The sequence below is a fragment of the Corythoichthys intestinalis genome, chromosome 15, assembly GCF_030265065.1.
Source record: "Corythoichthys intestinalis isolate RoL2023-P3 chromosome 15, ASM3026506v1, whole genome shotgun sequence".
NCBI classification, from domain to species: domain Eukaryota; kingdom Metazoa; phylum Chordata; class Actinopteri; order Syngnathiformes; family Syngnathidae; genus Corythoichthys; species Corythoichthys intestinalis.
Window position 1 is genome coordinate 49,756,762 of NC_080409.1, and position 24,903 is coordinate 49,781,664.

The following is a 24,903-nucleotide window of genomic DNA, read 5'->3' on the forward strand; positions in this document are numbered from 1 at the left end:
ACGTTTTTTTTTTTAACACATTCTTTTCAATTAAAATGAATAAATAAACGGAAGTGACGTAACTAATTTTCGAACTACGATGTCTCAACCCAAACAGTTATGATTTTTTTAAGCATCTTTAGCTAGTGGGCACATGTAAACAATTTAGAAACTTTGTGTATCCAAACAATATGTAAAATTACCAAATAGTAATGTAAAATATAAAAAGAAAATAAATAAAAACAAATGGAAGTGACGCAACTAATTTTCGAACTGCGGTAGTCTCAACCCAAACAGTTTTTTTAGCTTCTTTAGCTAAAGGACACATTTAGACAATTAAGAGACTTCGTTCACGCAAACAGCAATGTAAAATTACCAAATAGTAATATATAATATAAAATAAAAAGAAAATATATTTAGAAAAATAAACGGAAGTGACGCAACCTTTTTTCGAACGATGACAACGCCTCCGCCCAAACGCGGCAGTTATGATTATTTAGCTTGTTTAGCTAGTGGTGGGGTTTGTTTCCTTAGCATAAAACAAAACAAAAAACAACTATGGCATCGCATGAGAGAGTCTTGCCGTGTCCGGACTCTGTGTTCCAATCTCCGGCAAAGGTGTTTGCTAGGCTTAAATCGAAGGTTCAGAGCGAAGAACAAATGGCATGTGGAGTACATACATTCATCTCACCGAGGAAAAACTTAATGGAATCTACAGCGGTGTTTCCACTTCGCACTCGCACAGACCCACGTTCCACCACAGAATCCAATGGACACTGCGGTACCCCGCTAAAGACAACGTTATATGTCGCCAGTTCTGAAGAAGAATTGTCTCCCCTTGGCGTTTCCATGTCTCCAGTGTCCAAGTCCTCCACAGTGAGGATGAACCTACGGAAAAGAAAAGCGGAGCAGGAGATTAACAAAGTTTGCAGCCGTACAGTTGTCACATCAGAAAGCAGAAGTGATAACAAAGGAAATACAGGAGTGGGTCTTTTCACTCCAAGAAAAGCAAGAATGGAAGGTAAGTTGCTTTTATTGCACTTTGTGATGGCTTGGTTTAGTTTTTTGGAGATACGAGCCTTCACTCAGCTGTTTTGCTTTGACTTGCAAGCAAAAAAAAAAACACTGATGGTAGCAGTCAACATTACTCACATGGGTCATTTTTATAGGGTATTATAACAGAGTGGACACTAACAGAGGGGACATTTTGTGCTAAAGTTACCCCTCAACTTAGCTTTGCTAGCATAATAGCTAACATGACTTTGGAAACTTGATGAGAAATCTACAATTTTATAAATAAACCTTTTGAAATGATTCAACTCAATTAATTTCTTTGTTATACACTGCTGGCCAAAAGTATTGTCACCCTTGCATTTCTGTCAGATAATGCTCAATTCCACCCGGAAAATGATTGCAATTACAAATGCTTTGGTAGTAATATCTCTAAAGAGATTAGGGGGGGGGGAGTAAATTATTATCATTTTACACAAAGCTCCAAAAATGGGCCAGACAAATTTATTGGCACCCATGTGATGCTTCTCGAATTTGTGTAATTAAAAGCATCTGTTACTTCCCTGTGGCACATAACAAGTGGTGGCAATAACTAAATCACACTTGCAGCCATTTAAAATGGATTAAAGTTGACTCAACCCCTGTCCTGTGTCCTTGTGTGTACCACATTGAGCATGGAGAAAAGAAAGAAGACAAAAGAACTGTCTGAGGACTTGAGAAGCAAAATTGTGAGGAAGCATGGGCTACAAGTCCATCTCCAAAGACCTGAATGTGTCTGTGTCTACCGTGCGCAGTGTCATCAAGAATTGTAATTGTGGCTAACAACCTGGACAAAAAAGAAAAATTGACGGGATTTCAAGGAAAGATTGTGCGGATTGTGGATAAAGAACCTCGACTAACATCCAAACAAGTTCAAGCTGTCCTGCAGTCCGAGGGTCAACCCGTACTATCTGTCGGCATCTGAATGAAAAAGGACTCTATGGTCCCATGGGAAGATCCCATTCCTGACCCACAGACATAAAAAAAAAAAGCCAGGCTGGAGTTTGCCAAAACCCACCCGAGAAAGCCAAAAATGTTTTGGAAAAATGTTCTCTGGTCAGATGAGACAAAAGCAGAACTTTTTGGGAAGAGGTGTCAACATAGAGTTTACAGGGGGAAAAACAGGGCCTTAAAAAAAAAAAAAAAAGAACACGGTCCCCACAGTCAAACATGGCAGAAGTTCCCTAATGTTTTGGGGTTGCTTTGCTGCCTCTGGGACTGGACTGCCTGACCATTTGCATGACTTTATGAAGTCTGAAGACTACCAACACATTGTGCGGCATAATGTAGGGCCCAGTAAGAGAAAGCTGGGTCACCCTCCGAGGTCATGGACAGGACAATGACCCAAAATACACTTGAAAAAGCAGTAGAAAATGGTTTGAGAGAAAGCACTGGAGACTTCTGAAGTGGCCAACAATGAGTCCAGACCTGAATCCCATAGAGCACCTGTGGATGGATCTGAAAACGGCAGTTTGGAGAAGGCACCCTTCAAATCTCAGAGACTTAGAGCAGTTGGCCAAAGAAGAATGGTCTAAAATTCCAGCAGAGCATTGTAAAAATTTAATTGATGGATACCGGAAGTGGTGTTCGCAGTTATTTGTTTTAAAGTTTATGCTACCAAGTATTAGGCTGAGGTTGCCAATACTTTTGTGCTGCCCATTTTTGGAGTTTTGTGTAAAATGATAATGATTTAATTTTTTTCCCATTCTCTTTTGTGTTTTTTCATTGCAAGCAAAATAAATGAAGATATTACAACCAAAGCATTTGTAATTGCAATCATTTTCTGGGAGAATTTGAGCATTATCTGACAGAATTGCAGGGGTGCCAATACTTTTGGCCAGCAGTGTACGCAGGCCATTTTGATATTTGTATTGTGTCGAACAGGGTGTGTCGTCTCCTTGGAAAAACTAAACACTCCTAAGGTGTTCGCGTACATGAAACAGAAGGTAAGCAGAGGAGTGCTGGAGCAAGACAGTCATGACTTCATTGAAACGGGTGAATCCCCTGATGGAGGTAAAAATAAACTCAAATGTCGGTTTGCTCTACCAGAGCTTTGTCTGTAAATATGTCTTTATTATTGTGTTTTAGTATTCTACGCCAGCGATGGTTGTCATTCCAATGTGGACAAGATTGACAAAAACAATGCTTTAAGATGTGGGCCGCAAATTCTGGTCACCCAAGATACACTCGAGTTTCCCAACGGGGAGTCACATCCTGAGAAGGCCTCTTTGCCTGCAGTAGAGTCAGAACATTTTTTGCTTGAAGATCCCATCCTCCTCACCTCACCCAGCATTTCCATTCCCAGGAATAACTCTGTGCTCATGAAGAAAAAGTGGCCAAACTTTCCAGCAGTACCCGCCGTGAGTAGATGCAAAATATCCATTTTCACTCTAGGAGACATGTTCTTGTACAATTTTCAGACTGCCCTGAGGGAGGTCTCAAAATCTCGCTTGCTTTGTTCTTTTTCTCTTTTTTTTTTTTTGCGGGAGACATGAACTGAAATAGTGACTGCTCTGTTACTTAACAACGAATCAGAATGAAATTTGGTAAATACATTGTACAGGCTTGGTACGGGTCCTGGAATCCTTGAAAATGCGACAGTAAAATTCCAAGCATTTTCAAGGATTCCAGGACCCGTACCAAGCCTGTACAATGTATTTACCAAATTTGAAAGTTTGAAAAATGTTCGAATTTAGCGTAACTTCCTTGAAAATGTTTGGACGTATAAGGCACACTATTTTTCAGCACCCTGTTTAAAAAATGTAAATTATTAATTAGGGTTGTTCCGATCATGTTTTTTTGCTCCCGATCCGATCCCGATCATTTTAGTTTGAGTATCTGCCGATCCCGATATCCCGATTCAATTGCTTCTTTTTTGCTCCCGATTCAATTCCAATCATTCCCGATAATTTTTCCCAATCATATACATTTTGGCAATGCATTAAGAAAAAAATGAAAAAAACTCGGACGAAAATATACATTCAACATACAGTACATAAGTACTATATTTGTTTATTATGACAATAAATCCTCAAGATGGCATTTACATTATTAACATTCTTTCTGTGAGAGGGATCCACGGATAGAAGGACTTGTAATTCTTAAAGGATACATGTGACTTTGTATATTGTGACTAAATATTGCCATATTTGTTGAGCTTTTAATAAATTATACTGTAGTCATTTAACTGTTCTGTTGTACCGTTCTTCCCCATATTGCTCCCAAAGATATTTCTAATTGTTGAGAGAGGGATTTTAAGGCTTTAGCCAATTAAAAAGAGGGTCCAAAGACTGCCCAAATTCTCTCTACTCATTTTACGCTGCCTATTCGCTCTATATATAGGTAAAACGGCGCCATTATAGATCGAACGCGACAATGCGTGAGTGGGTCGTGCAGCGCATGCGTTAATTGCATTAAATATTTTAACGTGATTCATTTTAAAAAATTAATTATCGCCGTTTACGCGACAAATTTGATAGCCCTACTTTAAGCCAAAACTAAAGACTCTGGATGAATGTAAGACATTTTGTCTGTAACGTTAAATACAATTAGAAAACGATTTCATTAAAAAAATATATATATATATTAAAAAAAAGGCATGTCCGATATTTTTTTGCCGATTCCGACACTTTCAAAATGACGTGATCGGACCCGATCGATCGGGACATCTTTATTATTAATGAAGTAAAATACAATAAATTTGCTTCATCGCTGCTACACTCTTGCTCTTAAGTTGTTTTGCCTGTGACAGCATAAAAAAAATCTTAAATAGCATTATTATGTTAATTAGAATCCTATCTTGAGACGATTCGACTATATACAACAATTTGGCAAAGCACAGATGACGAGAAATTAGTCTTTTAATCTGCCGTTTAACATCGCTTGTCATTATAGCGCTCTAGCGTCCCCAACAGGAGGATGACGACGACAGGGTCATGATTTTATCCGATTTAGAATTCAGACCATTGAAGTGGAAGATTCGGAATGAGGAAAATGCGACGAAGAGAGCCACAAAATGTCAGTTTCAATCTCTCTACTCCAATATTATTACTCGGGCTGTCAAACGATTCAATTTTTTAATCGAGTTAATTACAGCTTCAAAATTAATTAATCGTAATTAATCGCAATTCAAACCATCTATAAAATATGCCATATTTTTTTTATAAATTGTTGGCATGGAAAGATAAGACACAAGACGGATATATACATTCAACATACGGTACATAAGTACTGTATTTGTTTGTTATAACAATAAATCAACAAGATGGCATTAACATTATTGACATTCTCTTAAAGTGATCCATGGATAGAAAAACTTGTAGTTCTTAAAAGATAAATGTTAGTACAAGTTATATAAATTTTATATTAAAACCCCTCTTAATGTTTATATGAAAACCCCTCTTAATGTTTTCGTTTTATTAAAATTTGTAATATTTTCAATCAAAAAAATAAACTAGTGGCTCGCATTGTTGATGTCAGTAATTATACCATACTCACTCCCCAAACCCATAAAATCATTTGGACCCAAGCGCCAGCAGATGGCGCCAAACAACAAAAAACAAGTAACAAGCGGACATTACACTGCTGTCATTTTAATCTGTTTGAGTGGAGCATGTGCGTTAATTGCGTCAAATATTTTAACGTGATTAATTAAAATAAAAAAAAAATCCCGGCCATTAACGTGATAATTTTGACAGCCCTAATTTTTACAGGATATTTTTTTATCTAAGTATTTTTCCCCAGTTGCTAAATAAATGGTCATGAGAAATAACAGTCTTGTGCTAAATTGAATATGAAATATTAAAAATGCATTTATTCAGTACTACAGGGCAAAATTACTGCATAAAGGTCAAAACTGTCGACTTCTTGCACCTCCCGAACGGTATTTTATGCCACAGGAATTAGTCCGGCTTTTGTCATTTCCCTGACAGGTAGCTGACATCCTAACCCGAACCAACCAACTTATTCTCGCCTTTCCAAAACGGAAAATCACACTAAACTACCCCGGAACCATGTCACACAGCGGCGGGGTTGATTGTCTTCAACGATCAGCCAACCCCCTTACAGCTCGTCGTTCCCCTGCTGCGGGCAGGAGTGCTCGTTGCCGGGGAAGCCGTTGGAGAATGACCGCCGAGCGGCTGTTCCACTCTTTTTCGCCATAAATGCTAAATCCACAAATCCTTTATAGATATGGACATAAAACAGCCTTGATTATTGGTTGAAAGCAAAAAAAACCCGTGCAGTTAGCATTTATTTTACGTAAATATTGCGAACTACGATGCCAATGCAGTAGCGGCTAATTTCTCCCATTGATTTTTTTTTTCACAACGTTTCAAAATGCATGCACGGTACGAAAAATATAATAATTATCTTGAATCCTCGAACAAATCACTCCTGAGACAATCTTACCTGTTTGAATGCGGTACAGTTTTCGTAATTTTTCAACAGAAATCCGGCATTAGATCGCTGCATGCGTGTGTTTGTGAATAGCTCCTCTTGATGTGGGCGGTCCCCTACTTGAATGCGAGGTGCAGTGCAATACCGAGCTGACCCATCAATGAAGTCTATGCCTGGTCACATTTTGCTTTTTTTTGGAGAGTGCGTTTTTTTTTTTCTCTCTCCCTTTTTGGGTGATTTTGTGTTTGACACTTTGTTTTTGAAATAAATTCAAGACCGCCGATGCAGCTGTGTCCTTTGCTTTTCCTGACCGTCTGTAACAGGATCACTGTACATCTTTGCAGACGAAAACGGTCAGTCTTGAACAGTGGTTCCTGAGGAGAAATCGTAATGGCCTGTTTGTGGAAGGGATCCGCATGTAAGTCATTTTTGATTATTTTCGGTAAATGTAGTAGGTAGGTCTCAATGCATTCCGTTTTTGTTTCATCTGCCACAGAGATAACAAGACAACATGGAACAGTAACATTATTATTGAGAGACATTCTAGCACTGTGCTGAAGACGATAACCGACAGTATTTACAACCTAGTGGGCAAGATGAAGCTAGATGTGGATTCTGGTAAGATGGATGACTTGTCAAACTTACACATATGTACCTGTGCCTATTAATATGCCTTTGCATTTGACCTTTTTACTGACTCATGTACAGTGGGGCAAATTAGTATTTAGTCAACCACCAAATGTGCAAGTTATCCTACTTGAAAAGATTAGAGGACTGTAATTGTCAACATGGGTAAACCTCAACCATGATAGACAGAATTTGGAAAAAAAAACAGAAAATCACATTGTTTGATTTTTAAAGAATTTATTTGCAAATCATGGTGGAAAATAAGTATTTGGTCAATACCAAAAAGTTCATCTCAATACTTTGTTATGGACCCTTTGTTGGCGATAACGGAGGCCAAACGTTTTCTGTAACTCTTTACTCTTCGCTTGGTGGAAAGAAATCAACTATAGGAGCAATTATTAGAAAATGGAAGACATACAAGACCACTGATAATCTCCCTCGATCTGGGGATCCATGCAAGATCTCACCCCGTGGCGTCAAAATGATAACAAGATCGGTGAGCAAAAATCCCAGAACGACACGGGGGGACCTAGTGAATGACCTACAGAGAGCTGGGACCACAGTAACAAAGGCTACTATCAGTAACACAATGCGCCGCCAGGGACTCAAATCCTGCACTGCCAGACGTGTCCCCCTGCTGAAGCCAGTACACGTCCAGGCCCGTCTGCGGTTCACTAGAGAGCATTTGGATGATCCAAAAGAGGACTGGGAGAATGTGGTATGGTCAGATGAAACCAAAATAGAACTTTTTGGTAAAAACACAGGTTCTCGTGTTTGGAGGAGAAAGAATACTCAATTGCATCCGAAGAACACCATACCCACTGTGAAGCATCGGGTCGGAAACATCATGCTTTGGGGCTGTTTTTCTGCAAAGGGACCAGGATGACTGATCTGTTTAAAGCAGCGGTCTCAAACCGACTCCACAAAGGGCCGCAGTGGGTCCTGGTTTTTGTTCCAACAGATCCAGCACAAACAGTTCAACCAATGAGGTTTCTACTAACATAAGCAGCACCTGATTGCAATCAACTGATTACACTTGTAAGAAACCAGATTGGTGAAAAGGTATTTGTCTCGTTTGGTTGGAATGAAATCCAGTACCCACTGCGGCCCTTTGAGGACCGGTTTGAGACCACTGGTTTAAAGGAAAGACTGAATGGGGCCATGTATCGAGAGATTTTGAGTGAAAATCTCCTTCCATCAGCAAGAGCATTGAAAATGAGATGTGGCTGGGTCTTTCAGCATGACAATGATCCCAAACACACAGCCAGGGCAACAAAGGAGTGACTTCGTAAGAAGCATTTCAAGGTCCTGGAGTGGCCTAGCCAGTCTCAAGATCTCAACCCCATAGAAAATCTGTGGAGGGAGCTGAAAGTCCTAGTTGCCCAACGACAGCCCCAAAACATCACTGCTCTAGAGAAGATCTGCATGGAGGAATGGGCCAAAATACCAGCAACAGTGCGTGAAAAGCTTGGGAAGAGTTACAGAAAACGTTTTGCCTCCGTTATTGCCAACAAAGGGTACATAACAAAGTATTGAGATGAACTTTTGGTATTGACCAAATACTTGTTTTCCTCCATGATTTGCAAATATTTTTTAAAAAAATCAAACAATGTGATTTTCTGTTTTTTTTTTAATTTATTTATTTATTTATTTATTTCATATTTTGTCTCTCATGGTTGAGGTTTACCCATGTTGACAATTACAGGCCTCTATAATATTTTCAAGTGGGAGAACTTGCACAATTAGTGGTTGATTAAATACTTATTTGCCCCACTGTATTTCATTTTGCTGTCTTAGACCTTCCTCCCTGGTTTTTGAGGATGTTTGTGAATGGATTCCCTGCAAATTGGAAGAAGCTTTTTAAGAAGTGTTCGTCAGAACTCAAACAGTAAGACTTTTATGCAATATTTAACATGTACACTTTGTTTGGGTAATTTTTTTGTTGTGAATTTTTACATGGGGTTCTAGGTTTAGTACAGCGTAACCATTCCAATGGTGGAGACATTGCCTTAATTTGTTTTAAATCACGCATTATTACCTACACCAAGGCATTAGTTAAGTCATATTTGTAATAATCATTTCAAGTATTTTTAAACCGCTTAAAGGGAAATCTGTAAAACTCGCTTGCTTTTGTCTTTTTGGGAAGGACACTAACTGAAATTACTCCCCTGTTATTTGTGGACAGATCAGAATGAAGTTTGGTAAGGATATTCTAGGCATATATATAAGCCTGTAACGATATGCAATAGGTCCATTTATCGCATGGTAAATAAAATCGAGGGCGGTAATTTTCACAGCTGAGTTTTAACGCCGCGTGTGTGCCTGCATACATTTGTGCGTGTGTTTACACGTGCGTGTTGATAGCATATGGCCCCGGTAGTACACCAAACACGTCTCAGCGCGTCATCGTGACGTCATAGTCATGAAAAAAATTGCTCGTTGACAAAATATTTTCATTATCGCCATTGTTGACGAAAACACTGGTCCCCTGAAAAGGAGAATACTATTTTTAACTAATATCTGGATTTATTCCTTTTCACAGAAAGGGTAAAGAGAACACTGAAAACAGAAGCAAAACTGCTGGGACAACAACAACAAAGATGTCTGATCTCAAAACAAGGAAGAAAACTCCTGAGCAAAATACTGTCAACACAAGTGAATTCAAGCCAGAAACCCCCACAGGTGAATTCTCGCAAGATGAATCAGATACAGTGTATCGCAAAAGTGAGTACACCTCTCGCATTTGTGCAGACATTTAAGTATATCTTTTGATGGGACAGCACTGACAAAATGACACTTTGACAGAATGAAAAGTAGTCTATGTGCAGCTTATATAATAGGGTTAATTTATTTTCCCCTCAAAATAACTAAAAATATGGCCATTGATATCTAAACCCCTGGCAACAAAAGTGAGTACACCCCTCAGAAACTACGTACCCTAATTTTCGGACTATAAGCCGCTACTTTTTTCCCTCATTTTGAATCCTGCAGCTTATAGTCCAGTGCGGCTTATTTGTTGATTTATTTGGGTTAATAGGTAACACTTTATTTGACAGCGGCATCATAAGACTGTCATAAGAACATCATAATTATAACATGACACTATCATGGGCATTACTGAATGCTTATGACAGATGTCAATATGTGTCATGGTGCATATTATTTCACTAACTCCATTTATGTCCAGCTAATATTTTTTACGGCCATTCAAAAGTGAGATAATTTTCTGGATGACACTAACCGACCTATGTTATAAGGATTCTTCAATGCTTATGACATTGTCATGTAATAATTATGACTGTCATATGACAGTATTATGGCACCACTATCCAAGAAAATGTTACCAAATACCATAACTAGCAATTAATGAAACAACTGGAACAGTAACTGAAGAAATCATTAGCACAGAACATAATTGTTATTTACATCTGTAGTGCCGCAATGCATGCTAGGAGGAATGTTGGATGACAACAGTGTTGAAAGCAGGTGGCAGCAGAGGTTGACTCTCTCCCCCAAGGGAGCAGTGATGGCCAAATGAAGCTTTTGGAAATAATAAGGCTTTGCACCCAATTGGTTCAAAGCTTAATGGTGGTTCATTTGGTCTCATGACAGTCTTATGATGCCATTGTCAAATGAAGTGTTACCAGTTAATATCTTTTTGAGTAAATATCCCATAATACAATGAGGACAACTGCGGTTTATAGTCCAGTGCGGCTTATCTATGAACAAATGCCGTTTTCATGTCAAATTTGGTGGGTGGCGGCTTATAGTCAGGTGCGCCTTATAGTCCAGAAATTACGGCATCCCTAAATGTCCAAATTGAGTACTGCTTGTCATTTTCCCTCCAAAATGTCATGTGACTCGTTACAGAAGTGCTGTCAGCATTGCTGCTGAGATTGAAGACATGGGGGGGTCAGCCTGTTAGTGCTCAGACCATACGCCGTACTCTACATCAAATTGGTCAGGAGGAAGCCTCTTCTGAAGACGGTAAACAAGAAAGCCCGCCCGTCTCATCAGACCATAGGACATGGTTCCAGTAATCCATGTGCTTTGTTGACATGTCTTCAGCAAACTGTTTGCGGGCTTTCTTGTGTATCGTCTTCAGAAGAGGCTTCCTCCTAGGGTGACAGCCATGCACCCCAATTTGATGTAGAATGCGGCGTATGGTCTGAGCACTAATAGGCTGAACCCCCCCACCCCACCCCTTCAACCTCTGCAGCAATGCTGACAACACTCCTGTAATGAGTCACATGACATTTTGGAGGGAAAATGACAAGCAGTGCTCAATTTGGACATTTAGGGATGTACAGTTGTGGTCAAAAGTTTACATACACTTGTGAAGAACATAATGTCATGGCTCTCTGGAGTTTCCAGTTATTTCTACAACTCTGATTTTTCTCCGATAGAGTGATTGGAACAGATACTTCTTGGTCACAAAAAACATTACTGAAGTTTGGTTCTTTTATGACTTTATAATGGGTGAACAGAAAAAAGTAATCAAATCTGCTGGGTCAAAAATATACATACAGCAACACGAATTAGCAATTTCTTGTGAGTGATTATTGACTTGAACAAGTCAGGAAAGTCACCTGGAGCCATTTCAAAGCAGCTGCAGGTCCCAAAAGCAACAGTGCAAGCAATTGTTTGTAAGTATAAAGTGCATGGCACTGTTTTGTCACTGCCACGATCAGGAAGAAAATGCAAGCTATCACCTGCTGCTGAGAGAAAATTGGTCAGGAGGGTGAAGATTCAACCGAGAATCACCAAAAAGCAGATCTGCCAAGAATTAAAAGCTGCTGGAAAACAGGTGTCAGTGTCCACAGTCAAGCATGTTTTGCATCTCCATGGACTGAGAGGCTGCCGTGCAAGAAGGAAGCCCTTGCTCCAAAAGCGGCACCTTAAGGCTCGACTGAAGTTTGCTGCTGATCACATGGACAAAGATAAGAGCTTCTGGAGGAAAGTTCTGTGGCCAGACGAAACAAAAATCGAGCTGTTTGGCCACAATGCCCAGCAATATGTTTGGAGGAGAAAAGGTGAGGCCTTTAACCCCAAGTACACCATGCCTACCGTCAAGCACGGTGGTGGTAGTATTAAACTGTGGGGCTGTTTTGCTGCCAATGGAACTGGTGCTTTACAGAGAGTAAATGGGATAATGAAGGAGGATTACCTTCAAATTCTTCAAGATAACCTAACGTCATCAGCCCGAAAATTGGGTCTTGGGCGCAGTTGGGTGTTCCAACAGGACAATGACCCCAAACACACATCAAAAGTGGTAATGGAATGGCTAAATCAGGCTAGAATTAAGGTTTTCGAATGGCCTTCCCGAAGTCCTGACTTAAACCCCATTGAGAACTTGGGGGCAATGCTGAAGAAACAAGTCCATGTCAGAAAGCCATCAAATTTAACTGAACTGCACCAATTCTGTCAAGAGGAGTGGTCAAAGATTGAACCAGAAGCTTGTGGATGGCTACCAAAAGCGCCTAATTGAAGTGAAAATGGCCAAGGGACATGTTACCAAATATTAGTGCTGCTGTATGTATATTTTTGACCCAGCAGATTTGATAACTTATTTCTGTTCACCCTTAATAAAGTCATAAAAGAACCAAACTTCATGAATGTTTTTTGTGACAAAGAAGTATCTGTTCCAATCACTCTATCAGAGAAAAATCAGAGTTGTAGAAATAACTGGAAACTCAAGAGAGCCATGACATTATGTTCTTCACAAGTGTATGTAAACTTTTCACCACAACTGTACGTAGTTTCTGATGGGTGTACTCACTTTTGTTACCAGGGGTTTAGATATTAACGGCTTTATTTTGAGGGGGAAATAAATTAACTCTATTATATGAGCTGCACACAGATGACTTTTCATTGTGTCAAAGTGTCACTTTGTCTGTGTTGTCCCATCAAAAGATATACTTAAATATCTACAGAAATGCGACGGGTGTACTCACTTTTGTGATACACTGTATATTCGAGACATTTTTTATTTTTAACTCTCTTAATTCATACATCCACTCTTTATCTGCAGATAACACGTTTCATCTCACTGGAAAAGTGACTCGGAGTGGTCGGATGGTCAAGCCACCCCTGGAACACTGGAAAGGAGGCAGGGTCTTTTTGGACAGGGATATGAATGTTGTCGTCTTTGAAGGTTACAACACCTCTATCTTTTGCTCCGTAAGTGCTACATGTCAGGTGGGCTTGGGGTGGGGGGGGGGCAAATCCTACTTAGCGAGGAAATGGGAGATAACTGTACAACCCTAGACTTCACTGTCAGTTGACGGGACACGGTTGCCTGGCACGGCCAGACTGTTCTCCCTGTGTTTTTCAAACACTGAGAGAATAGTCTGGGACCCAGCCCATTAACGGCCTCTCGAGCAAGTCCAAAATCAGTCGACAAATCAGATTAGTTTATTTGCGTGTCGTGTTCTTAACGAGCAACGCCACTCTTCCGCGTCGGAAGTCGTCTCCACAACAACACAGATGGTGAACAGGAGAGCCAAGAATATGTTCCAATCCACGGTAAAATCAGTTTTAAATGACCAAAAACACATCGACACAAGTCATTGACAACAGTCTACCTCGCGCTAGCCATGTTGAAAAAACTCCGCTCTCCTCATATGTTTACATCCGCGCGCAACTCACTCGTCCTGCCCGTCGCTGATTAGTCCACGCCGCTGTCTGTTTGCTGTGGCTTGCTCCGCCCTGGAAATTTTATCCGCTTAATGGTGGCCAGACTCAATAGCTAGAACAGCGGTGAGTCTGGAGCAGAGGTTGCGCTAGACTTTTTCGTTGTCTGTCATTTTGACTGACACGGTCATAAAAATCCGGTCATAATCTATTTTTACCCGTCACTTATATTTTTAAAATGCTAATAATGACATATTCAATAGTATTTAGTTTTCATTCATTTTAAATTAATATTCTGTCCGAACAAGCTTAACAGAGAATCCAAACCGTGCCATCACACATCAAGCAGATGAATATGTAACTTTTTCTCCGTAGTGACAAAAATAGCTGACTGTGGCCCCAGTAGGTAGGCTACATATGGAACAATGAAATTAACAGTTCACCTGCTGTGGCCTGAACGCAGTCTCACACCTTCCTCCTGGTGCGCATGGACTTGAATTGCGTGCCTGATTGTGCAGTCCCTCTTTTTTCACCTCTTTTATCAACACCATCGTCGTTTTGGGGCATTTTGAAGAAACTTCGGACACTCAGTTGCCTTGACATTTTTCCGAGTAAGGCCAACGACGTCATGCATCAAGAGAGACAATAGCTAATTAATATGCTCACTCGCCACCCTGTGGTCTGGGGTGTGAATTGCAACCTGTCAAAATGACAGATGAACTTCAGTTTTTTCCGTCACCGTCTTAAAAAATCGGTCAACGATGGAAAATATTCAGTTAACGCGACCCCTGGTCTGGAGTACCAGGCTAGGGACACGGGGCTCAGGGCCGATCCGTAGGGGGCCTAATTTCAAAAACTTCGAATTCAAATATTTATTCAAATATCAAACAAAAGCCGCAAGCGACCTAAAACCAATACAGGCACATTCCTTAGGCATGTATGAATCTCCTTGAGCAGCGACATCAAAAATTCAAAATCGAATGAAGAATTTTTTTATCGATGAAAAAATTGAGTGTTTGTTGGCTGTCACTGAGTAGCATTTGCGATCGCTACACAAAAATAGCAATGTAAATTACCCCCAAGAACGGTCAAAGACGTAAGCCAAACAGAGGTTATAATATATAAGAAACCCCATATGGTTTTAAAGGATAGCTTGTTGAAGCAGGAGAATGTCATCATCAGTGTCGTAAGGCAATGCACACAAGAAAAAGGTGTCAATAAAAAAGCTAAGGCTAAGCTTACGTCTACTCGGCTCTTTTTCAGCCCTTTACACACAAGCCATCTCTTTAACTGAACATTTGTATGTTCTTCCACATCTTTACCAGTAGATTTGGCACCAGTGACATCATTTTCGGACAGAATTGGTAGATTTAGCTCAGTAAACATCTCATTCGTACACTATTTACAGTGGGGAGAACAAGTATTTGATACACTGCCGATTTTGCTGGTTTTCCCACTTGCAAAGCATGTAGAGGTCTGTAATTTGTATCATAAGTTCTCTTCAACTGTGAGGGACGGAATCTAATACAAAAAAACAGAAAATCACGTTGTATGATTTTTAAATAATTAGTATTTATTTGCATGAAATAAGTATTTGATACATCACAAAAATCGAATTTAATATTTGGTACAGAAACCTTTGTTTGCTATTACAGATACCGAACGTTTCCTGTAGTCCTTGACAAGGTTTGCACACACTGCAGCAGGGATTTTGGCCCACTACTCCATGCAGATCTTCTCCAGAGCCTTCAGGTTTCGGGGCTGCTGCCGGGCAACACGGACTTTCAGCTCCCTCCATAGATTTTCGATATGGTGACTGGCTAGGCCACTCCAGGACCTTAAGATGCTTCTTACGGAGCCACTCTTTAGTTGCCTTGGCTGTGTGCTTTGGGTTGTTGTCATGCTGGAAGACCCAGCCACGACCCATCTTCAGGGCTCTCACTGAAGGAAGGAGGTTGTCAGCCAAGATCTGGCGATACATAGCCCCATCCATCCTCCCCTCAATACGGTGCAGTCGTCCTGAACCCTTGGCAGAGAAGCAGCCCCAAAAAATGATGTTTCCTCCTCTATTTTTCACGGTTGGGATGGTGTTCTTGGGGTTGTACTCATCCTTTTTCCTCCAAACACGACGAGCCGAGTTTAGACCAAAAAGTTCAATTTTGGTCTCATCCGACCACATGACCTTCTCCCATTGCTCCTCTGGATCATCCAGATGGTCAGTAGCAAACTTCAGACGTGTCTGGACATGCACTGGCTTCAGCAGCGGGACCTTGCGTGCGCTGTAGGATTTTAATCCATGACGGCGTAATGTGTTTCCGATGGTTTTCTTCGAGACTGTGGTTCCAGCTCTCTTCAGGTCATTGACCAGGTCCTGCCGTGTAGTTCTGGGCTGATCCCTGACCTTCCTCATGATCAGTGATTCCCCACAAGTTGAGCTCTTGCATGGAGCCCCAGAACGAGGCAGATTGACCGTCAACTTGAACTTCTTCCATTTTCTAATAATCGCTCCAACAGTTGTTACCTTCTCACCAAGCTGCTTGCTTATTTTCCTGTAGCCCATCCCAGCCTTGTGCAGGTTGTTATTTTATCCCTGATGTCCTTACACAGCTCTTTGGTCTTGGCCATTGTGGAGAGGTTGGAGTTTGTTTGTTTGAGCATGTGAACAGGTGTCTTTTATACAGGTAACAAGTTCAAACAGGTGCAGTTACTTCCGGTAATGAGTGGAGAGCAGGAGGGGTTCTTAAAAAAGAACTAAGAGCCGAAATATTTACTAGTTGGTAATGTATCAAATACTCATTTCATGCAGTGAAATACAAATGTATTATTAAAAATGATACAAAGTGATTTTCTGGATTTTTGTATTATATTCCGTACCTCACAGTTGAAGAGAATTTATGATACAAATTACAGACCTCTACATGGCTTGCAAGTGGGAAAACCAGCAAAATCGGCAGTGTATCAAATACTTGTTCTCCCCACTGTACATGAATCTAGCATGAGGGACAAACAGTTTGACCCCCCATAGCAACAGTTGCTAACGTTATGAATATTAATGAGCAAAGGTCACATGTTACTTGCGGTACGCTATTGTGTTACATACAGTGCCTTGCAAAAGTATTCGGCCCCCTTGAACCTTGCAACCTTTCGCCACATTTCAGGCTTCAAACATAAAGATATAAAATTTAATTTTTTTGTCAAGAATCAACAACAAGTGGGACACAATCGTGAAGTGGAACAAAATTTGTTGGATAATTTAAACTTTTTTAACAAATAAAAAACTGAAAAGTGGGGGATGCAATATTATTCGGCCCCCTTGCTTTGTACTTTGTAGCGCCACCTTTTGCTCCAATTACAGCTGCAAGTCGCTTGGGGTATGTTTCTATCAGTTTTGCACATCGAGAGACTGACATTCTTGCCCATTCTTCCTTGCAAAACAGCTCGAGCTCAGTCAGATTGGATGGAGAGTGTTTGTGAACAGCAGTCTTCAGCTCTTTCCACAGGTTCTCGATTGGATTCAGGTCTGGACTTTGACTTGGCCATTCTAACACCTGGATACGTTTATTTTTGAATTATTCCATTGTAGATTTGGCTTTATGTTTTGGATCATTGTCCTGTTGGAAGATAAATCTCCGTCCCAGTCTCAGGTCTTGTGCAGATACCAACAGGTTTTCTTCCAGAATGTTCCTGTATTTGGCTGCATCCATCTTCCTGTCAATTTTAACCATCTTCCCTGTCCCTGCTGAAGAAAAGCAGGCCCAAACCATGATGCTGCCACCACCATGTTTGACAGTGGGGATGGTGTGTTCAGGGTGATGAGCTGTGTTGCTTTTACGCCAAACATATCGTTTTGCATTGTGGCCAAAAAGTTCAATTTTGGTTTCATCTGACCAGAGCACCTTCTTCCACATGTTTGGTGTGTCTCCCAGGTAGATGTGGCAAACTTTAAACGAGACTTTTTATGGATATCTTTGAGAAATGGCTTTCTTCTTGCCACTCTTCCATAAAGGCCAGATTTGTGCAGTGTACGGCTGATTGTTGTCCTATGGACAGACTCTCCCACCTCAGCTGTAGATCTCTGCAGTTCATCCAGAGTGATCATGGGCCTCTTGGCTGCATCTCTGATCAGTTTTTTCCTTGTTTGAGAAGAAAGTTTGGAAGGACGGCCGGGTCTTGGTAGATTTGCAGTGGTCTGATGCTCCTTCCATTTCAATATGATGGCTTGCACAGTGCTCCTTGAGATGTTTAAAGCTTGGGAAATCTTTTTGTATCCAAATCCAGCTTTAAACTTCTCCACAACAGTATCTCGGACCTGCCTGGTGTGTTCCTTGGTTTTCATAATGCTCTCTGCACTTTAAACAGAACCCTGAGACTATCACAGAGCAGGTGCTTTTATACGGAGACTTGATTATACACAGGTGGATTCTATTTATCATCATCGATCATTTAGGACAACATTGGATCATTCAGAGATCATCACTGAACTTCTGGAGTGAGTTTGCTGCACTGAAAGTAAAGGGGCCGAATAATATTGCACGCCCCACTTTTCAGTTTTTTATTTGTTAAAAAAGTTTAAATTATCCAATAAATGTTGTTCCACTTCACGATTGTGTCCCACTTGTTGTTGATTCTTGACAAAAAAATTAAATTTTATATCTTTATGTTTGAAGCCTGAAATGTGGCGTAAGGTTGCAAGATTCAAGGGGGCCGAATACTTTTGCAAGGCACTGTATCTAACCCCATACCATTGCATCCAGCAGAATATTTTGCTGTTCAGGATCATTGTTTTCTGTTTTTTTTGTTTTGTTTTGTTTTTTAAACCCCAAGTTGAACAACATTTTTTTCACTCCTTGTAGGACGAGTCTATGGATAAGTCGAAGGGAATTAGCCGGACATTTCTTCTCAGCGATGAAGGTAAATACTTTCCTTATTTTGATTAAAATGCATTATTGGGGAGAGTTTGCCAATTTTACATAGTGTCTTTAAAGGGACAGACAAGATATTGATGAAGTGCATCTCAGCAAGAATAATCTTGTTCAATTTTGGGAGGGGCGTGTATAATATATTTTCTTGTTGTTGTTTGTCCTTCTCCTCTTCTGTCTGCTTCTTTCCTATCTCTCCCCCCAAAACATAATGAACAACCAGAGTATATCAAACTCCCATGTGATACATTAAAACTGTTCAAACCATATGGACATTCGGATTCCTCTTCTCAGTGTTTAAAGAGCTAAACAACACAGGTTTAAAAAAAAAAAACAAAAAAAACATTGACTGATTTTAACTGTTCTACGCTTCCAGGTCATACACAACATAAGCCCAGCAGAGATGGTGTTCAGCTAGCACCATTGACGAAGGTTCAGACGCCATTACGCAAACACAGCCAAGTTCATCCTGATGAGAATCCCTCTATTTTGATCAAAGGAAAAGTGAAGGGGCAAAACCGTCACAACCCCAGCTCTAAAGAAAAGTTGAGCAAAGACAAACCTCTGCCATCAAGTAAACCCAAAAATCTCCCAGTAGAGAGGTCCAAAACAAAAATCCGTAATGCTCCTCCACTGAAAAGATCAGGGAGAAAACAGACACCCAATCACTCTTACACTGATGATGACAGCTTCATTGAGTCTGAAGAGCAGCAGCAGGAGGATGAAACGCAAACGGGTGAAGAGATGTCCCATAAGAACACAACGAAATCTCGACATAAACCCAAAAAGTTCCCTGTGCCGGAGTCCAAAACAGAAGTGTTCAACGCTACTCCATTTACGAGATCAAGGAGAAAATGCACTCCCCCAATGGGTACTGGATTTTACGCAGAAGTCTCTCTATCTGAAGGCGAGGAGAGGCAATACCGTCGAACGATCGTTTCTGATGAACAGTCAGACTTCGAGAACACACTCGAACAAGAAGAGGCAAGGAAGGTGCCCAACACAAAGTGGAAGAAACGGGGCAAAAGGAGACCCGTTAAGCAAAGCAGGGAGTCTCAATGCGAGAACATCAAACCATTGTCGCACACAAAAACTTCAAAAAAGTCAACCCACTTGAAAAAGAAATTAGGCAGAGGACACGATCTCTCTCTGGACTCGGAGGAAGACGAGTGGACCCGGGATGAGCAAGAAAAATTACAGCAGTAAGTCTCACAATTAGCAACATCACTTTTCCATGATTCATCCATAATTAGAAATGTTCTCATATTTATGCTGCTTTTTATTAGGGCTCTGAAAAGGTATCCTCCACATGTGCCAATGTACTGGCAAAAGGTGGCTAAGATGGTGGGCACGCGCTCTGCAGAGGAGTGCCACAACAAGGACCTGTCCAACAAGGACATGTCCTTTCAAGACATTACTCCTGTGAAGACCATGCAGGAAAAACAAAAGAAAAAGACGGGGGCACAAAAAGCCAAAGGTAATGAAAAAGCCTTTGTGTGAGGCACCGTGCGATGCCACAGAGTACAAAGCAAAACATGAGAGCATGGGGTATCCAAACTGTGGCTCGCGGGCCAATTGCAACCAGGGCTGCAGCGATCAAATATTTTAGTACTCGTGTATTCTACTGAAAATTCTATCGAGTAATCGGAAAAAAACATATTTTGTTATGAGGTAAAGAGCAATTATGAATATACACGAGAAAACAAATAATACAAACTAATACTGAACCATTTTAAGACAATCGATGTCTTTATTTTGGATTGTTGAAAACTCTTTGTTTTTTGGCAGCCCGTTTAATTTTTGTCTTTGTCTTTTGGACGACAATACTTTATTAGTCTTAGTCATATCTTGGTGATCTCAAAATGTGTTTGTCTAGTTTTTGTTGATGAAAACTCTAAACAAATTTCATTTAGTTTTAGTCAACGTTTAATAAAAATATTTTCGTCTGTAAAAATTTAAAAAAATAAAAAAAAAAAAACATCCAAAAATAAATCAAGGTTTCCAACTATTTCGAATGAACATTGACAGACGAGCACATATTGTAGCATCTACAAGGACAGTGTCAACATGATGATACACACTCAGCTGGAAAACGGTACATTATTTTCAATTAATTATACCCACCTGGACGCCACAAACTGTGTTTAAAACAAAAAAAAAATAGTTGTCCAAAGTTTAAGAGGACACTTGCCATTAACATTAGCCTAATGCTAACATGAACACGAAACTATGTTAACGCTACAAGTTACATTTAGTGTGTGATGATCACTCAGCATAGACCTTTAAAGGTTAAAGCAACATTGCATATTCTCTCTGGCGTTGGACGACCTAGCAGAACGATCGGGATCACCAGTGTAGCGGATGATGTTGTTGAGTCTGTGTTGCTCGTTGAGTAGAGTCCGCGTTGCCGTGTTCGGCCGCTCGTGTCTCTCGTGACTCTCTAGTGTCTTGTGACTCAGCCGTAAACGCGCACGGCTAAATGGAATCGCAACGACAAGGCAGGGGTAGAATAAGGTGTAAAACACCAGTAGAAGAGCATCTAGTCCTTAGGAGGCGATTAGAAACGGTGAATTATGAGTCTGAAGATAAGACCACAGAAAGAGGAGACATGGATTCAGTAGCAAGATATAAGTGTTCACTGTAATCTGTGCAAAACTTTTTCCAAATATTCTCAATTTCTTTTGACATTTGCTGTTCCAGACATTCCCCTCATATCTGCTGGTATTAAAACCTTCAAGAGAAAGCAGCAGGTCCGTCAGTTCCTGGAGGAAATGCCCAAAGAGAACACCAGTGATGCCTTCAGCGCGCCACAGAGTTATCGCTTTAAGGTTTGCATCGCTTTTTACATTGAGTCTGTTAGAAAACTGTTTCCCAACAGTGTTGCCCATACGAGCCATGCAGGTTAGCTAGCTAACAACAGTGCAGCGGAGTTAGGAGACGCAAATGCTAATCCCTTACGGTGAAACAAACGAGCAGTGACATTACACTCATCAAGCCAAACTAAAATAGAAATGTGTTTATTTTAAGATGGAATGGCTGTCATTTTATTTATTTATTTCAAAAACCTGTCCCGTAAAGCTGATTAGACATGGAGAATAGGAATCTTGAGTGTCCTTACTGTCTGAACTGTTTTAACGTGGGTTGTTTGATATACTCCTAATGTGGTTGTTCATTATGTTTATTCATTAACTAATTATTTACTCACCCATGCCACAACTGGACTTTACCCAGGCAATCACAAATCGTATCGTATAAGGTTCCCAACCCTACTACGTACTGTATCTACAGTGTATCACAAAAGTGAGTACACCCCTCGCATGACTGCAGATATTTAAGTATATCTTTTCATGGGACAACACTGACAAAATGACACTTTGACACAATGGAAAGTAGTCTGTGTGCAGCTTATATGATAGTTTATTTATTTTCCCCTCAAAATAACTCCAAATATAGCCATTAATATCTAAACCCCTGGCAACAAAAGTGAGTACACCCCCAAGAAACTACGTACATCCCTAAATGTCCAAATTGAGTACTGCTTGTCATTTTCCCTCCAAAATGTTATGTGACTCGTTACAGGAGTGCTGTCAGCATTGCTGCAATGATTTAAAAGGTGGGGGGGGGGGGGGGGGGGGCTCATTCCCACCACCATGCTTGACTGTAGGCATGACACACTTATCTTTGTACTCCTCACCTGGTCGCTGCGAGACATACTCGAGACCATCGGAACCAAACAAATTAATCTTCGTCTCATCAGATCATAAGACATGGTTCCAGTAATCCATGTGCTTTGTTGACATATCTTCAGCAAACTGTTTACGGGCTTTCTTGTGTACCATCTTCAGAAGAGGCTTCCTGCTGGGGTGACTGCCATGCACCCCAATTTGATATAGAGTATGGCGTATGGTCTGAGCACTAACAGGCTGACCCCCGACCTCTTCAATCTCTGCAGCAATGCTGACAACAGTCCTGTAATGAGTCACATGACATTTTGGAGGGCAAATGACATGCAGTACTCAATTTGGACATTTAGGGATGTAGTTTCTAAGGGGTGTACTCAAGTTTGTTGCCAGGAGTTTGGATATCAATGGCTATATTTTGAGTTATTTTGAGGGAAAATAAATTAACTCTATTATGCAGTATAAGCTGCACACAGACTACTTTTCATTGTGTTAAAGTGTCATTTTGTCTGTGTGGTCCCATGCAAAGATGTACTTAGATATCTGCAGAAATGCAAGGGGTGCACTCACTTTTGTGATACACTATACAAATCTGTATACTGAAATAACGACCAATTCTTTTCCATCACGACGAATAGCTCCCATCCACCTTGTCAGATGAAGAAGACTTCTCAATGGGCAACCCAGAACCCCTGACACCCCTTTCACAATATTTCCCTCAAGTGAAGACTCCTCGGGGTGAACTTGCCGCCAGTACAATGTATACTCCAAACAGGTGACTACTATTTCTCAATTCTTTCCACTCAAGCTTAGTGTAAATATAAAATCTCTTGACCTATTTACTCATTTATTACTTAATAGAGGATGTAGTGTGCAATATTTCACAAACACATTTTTTCCCTAAGTGACCAGGATGGAACTAGGCCATTAGACAAGGGGGGGTGGGGGGGGGGCGGTTATGTCCTTTACTTAACTTTATGTCCTTTGATGACCCCCTCGATTTCAAGGAATGAAGAGGACAAGTACGCCTTTAAACTCCGGAAAATGGTCAATCAAAATCAGGTTAACGGCCGCAAACAAGTAGGTATTATTTAAATACAACTTCCTTGTCAGTTTTGGGGAGCAGGTTACTTAATATCAACCCAAATATCCCTCACAGAATCGCAAACATACACCATCAGTAAAACCGACAATGAAACCATTGAAAAACCAAGGTATGTTTCACGTACAGTACAAATGCATTCAAATCCAAATTCATTCATGAAGCATTCCATGCAAAGTCCTTTAATCTTACTGTGGAAAGCACACGGTTTTAATGCATAATGAACAAGTATTGAACCACCTTTAACCTCTTTTTTTCCCTCAGCAAATGATTCCTTCATCGTTTGGGAGATGTTTCCAGAGAAACCTGCAGTTTTGTCGGACAGTAGTGAAGATGAGGATTACTACTTTTCAGATGACGACTGAAACTCTATGACTTAAAGGGAATTTTGTGTGCGGTTGTTCCCTGTATTTCACTTGAATTGGTTGATCTAGTTGTATATAGACCCTGCTAATTGAAATTTGAGTCTTGGGTTGTGTTCTCCTTCACTTGAATTAATTGCTCAAGTTGTAAACAGTTGTTAAATCATTCGTTGCTAGGTGCCTCTCAGTTCAAGTGGATTAGATTTCTATCACTGATCATGACACTGAAACAGGATCATTTGATGTTAACCCTCTTAGTTTAAATGCACTAAACCTTCATCACCTTCAATTGTAGTTAAATTCAATTTGTATTTCACCAAACTTTCATTGAAAACTAGGTTAAGTTGTGAATGCAAATGCGAGTTTGTTGTACATTCCCTGCAATTGGCAGGCACCTATTCCTGAATCTACCCAGGAAATGGACAAAGCGTTATATATAGAGTATATTACTTTTAAGACAGTTTTTATTATGAGACTAAATTCCATATATGTTTGCCCAGTTTCTGTTTTACCAAGAATAAAGATCGTGTTCCAACTTTCTCCAATTTAGGGTGACCATCCCACAGCACCACATAGGAGGACACTTTGTGCCATTTAGTGAGGAAAGATAAATGGCAACATCAAACCCAAGTGTACTCTAACGCAATACAATTTACTACATGATAAATTTCATTTAGTCACCTTAAAGTGCATGTGACACGAAAAAGCATGTTTATTTCATAATACACGCTGTATTTTATGCTCCTGAATGATATGGACTGCTTGGATGTGTGTGGAAGCGATCGCTATATTTATTTAGTTTTTTGAATCCCGCGCCATGTAAATGAGTGACTTCCGGCTTCGGTCTTGCATTGAGGAGGAGGGCGCTGTGAGGTAGAGGTTAGATTTTGTGCCCGAACCCGTCGGGTCGGGTCGGGCCCACATTTTAAGCATTCACGTTCGGGTCAGTTCGGGTCGGGCCGCCATGCCGGACTAATAAATTATTTAAAAAAAAAAAAATTGGAGAGCAGGCTCTCTGTATTGCGCTTCTGCTTGTGCGTGTGCACGAACGCCGTGGCGCCGGCCGCTTTTTCATTTCCTTGTCAGAGAGGCGCGTCCATGTGAGAACAATATCCCACACACTCAGAAATATGTTTAACAAACTTTCCCAGCGT

The 24,903-nt window shown here is 40.5% G+C and overlaps 1 protein-coding gene across 1 annotated transcript; it reads left to right on the plus strand.

Moving 5' to 3' along the window:
- Positions 1-368: 368 nt before the first annotated feature.
- On the plus strand, positions 369-24,296 carry mis18bp1 (MIS18 binding protein 1). Its single transcript, XM_057859560.1, has 16 exons — positions 369-1,000; positions 2,914-3,042; positions 3,118-3,389; positions 6,771-6,844; positions 6,923-7,044; positions 8,851-8,941; positions 9,596-9,735; positions 13,085-13,233; positions 18,540-18,597; positions 18,982-19,807; positions 19,892-20,082; positions 21,306-21,433; positions 22,924-23,060; positions 23,293-23,365; positions 23,445-23,499; positions 23,652-24,296. Exons 1-16 carry the CDS (start codon positions 538-540, stop codon positions 23,750-23,752), a joined length of 3,009 nt encoding a protein of 1,002 aa, XP_057715543.1. The 5' UTR covers positions 369-537; the 3' UTR covers positions 23,753-24,296.
- The last annotated feature ends 607 nt before the right edge of the window (positions 24,297-24,903 follow it).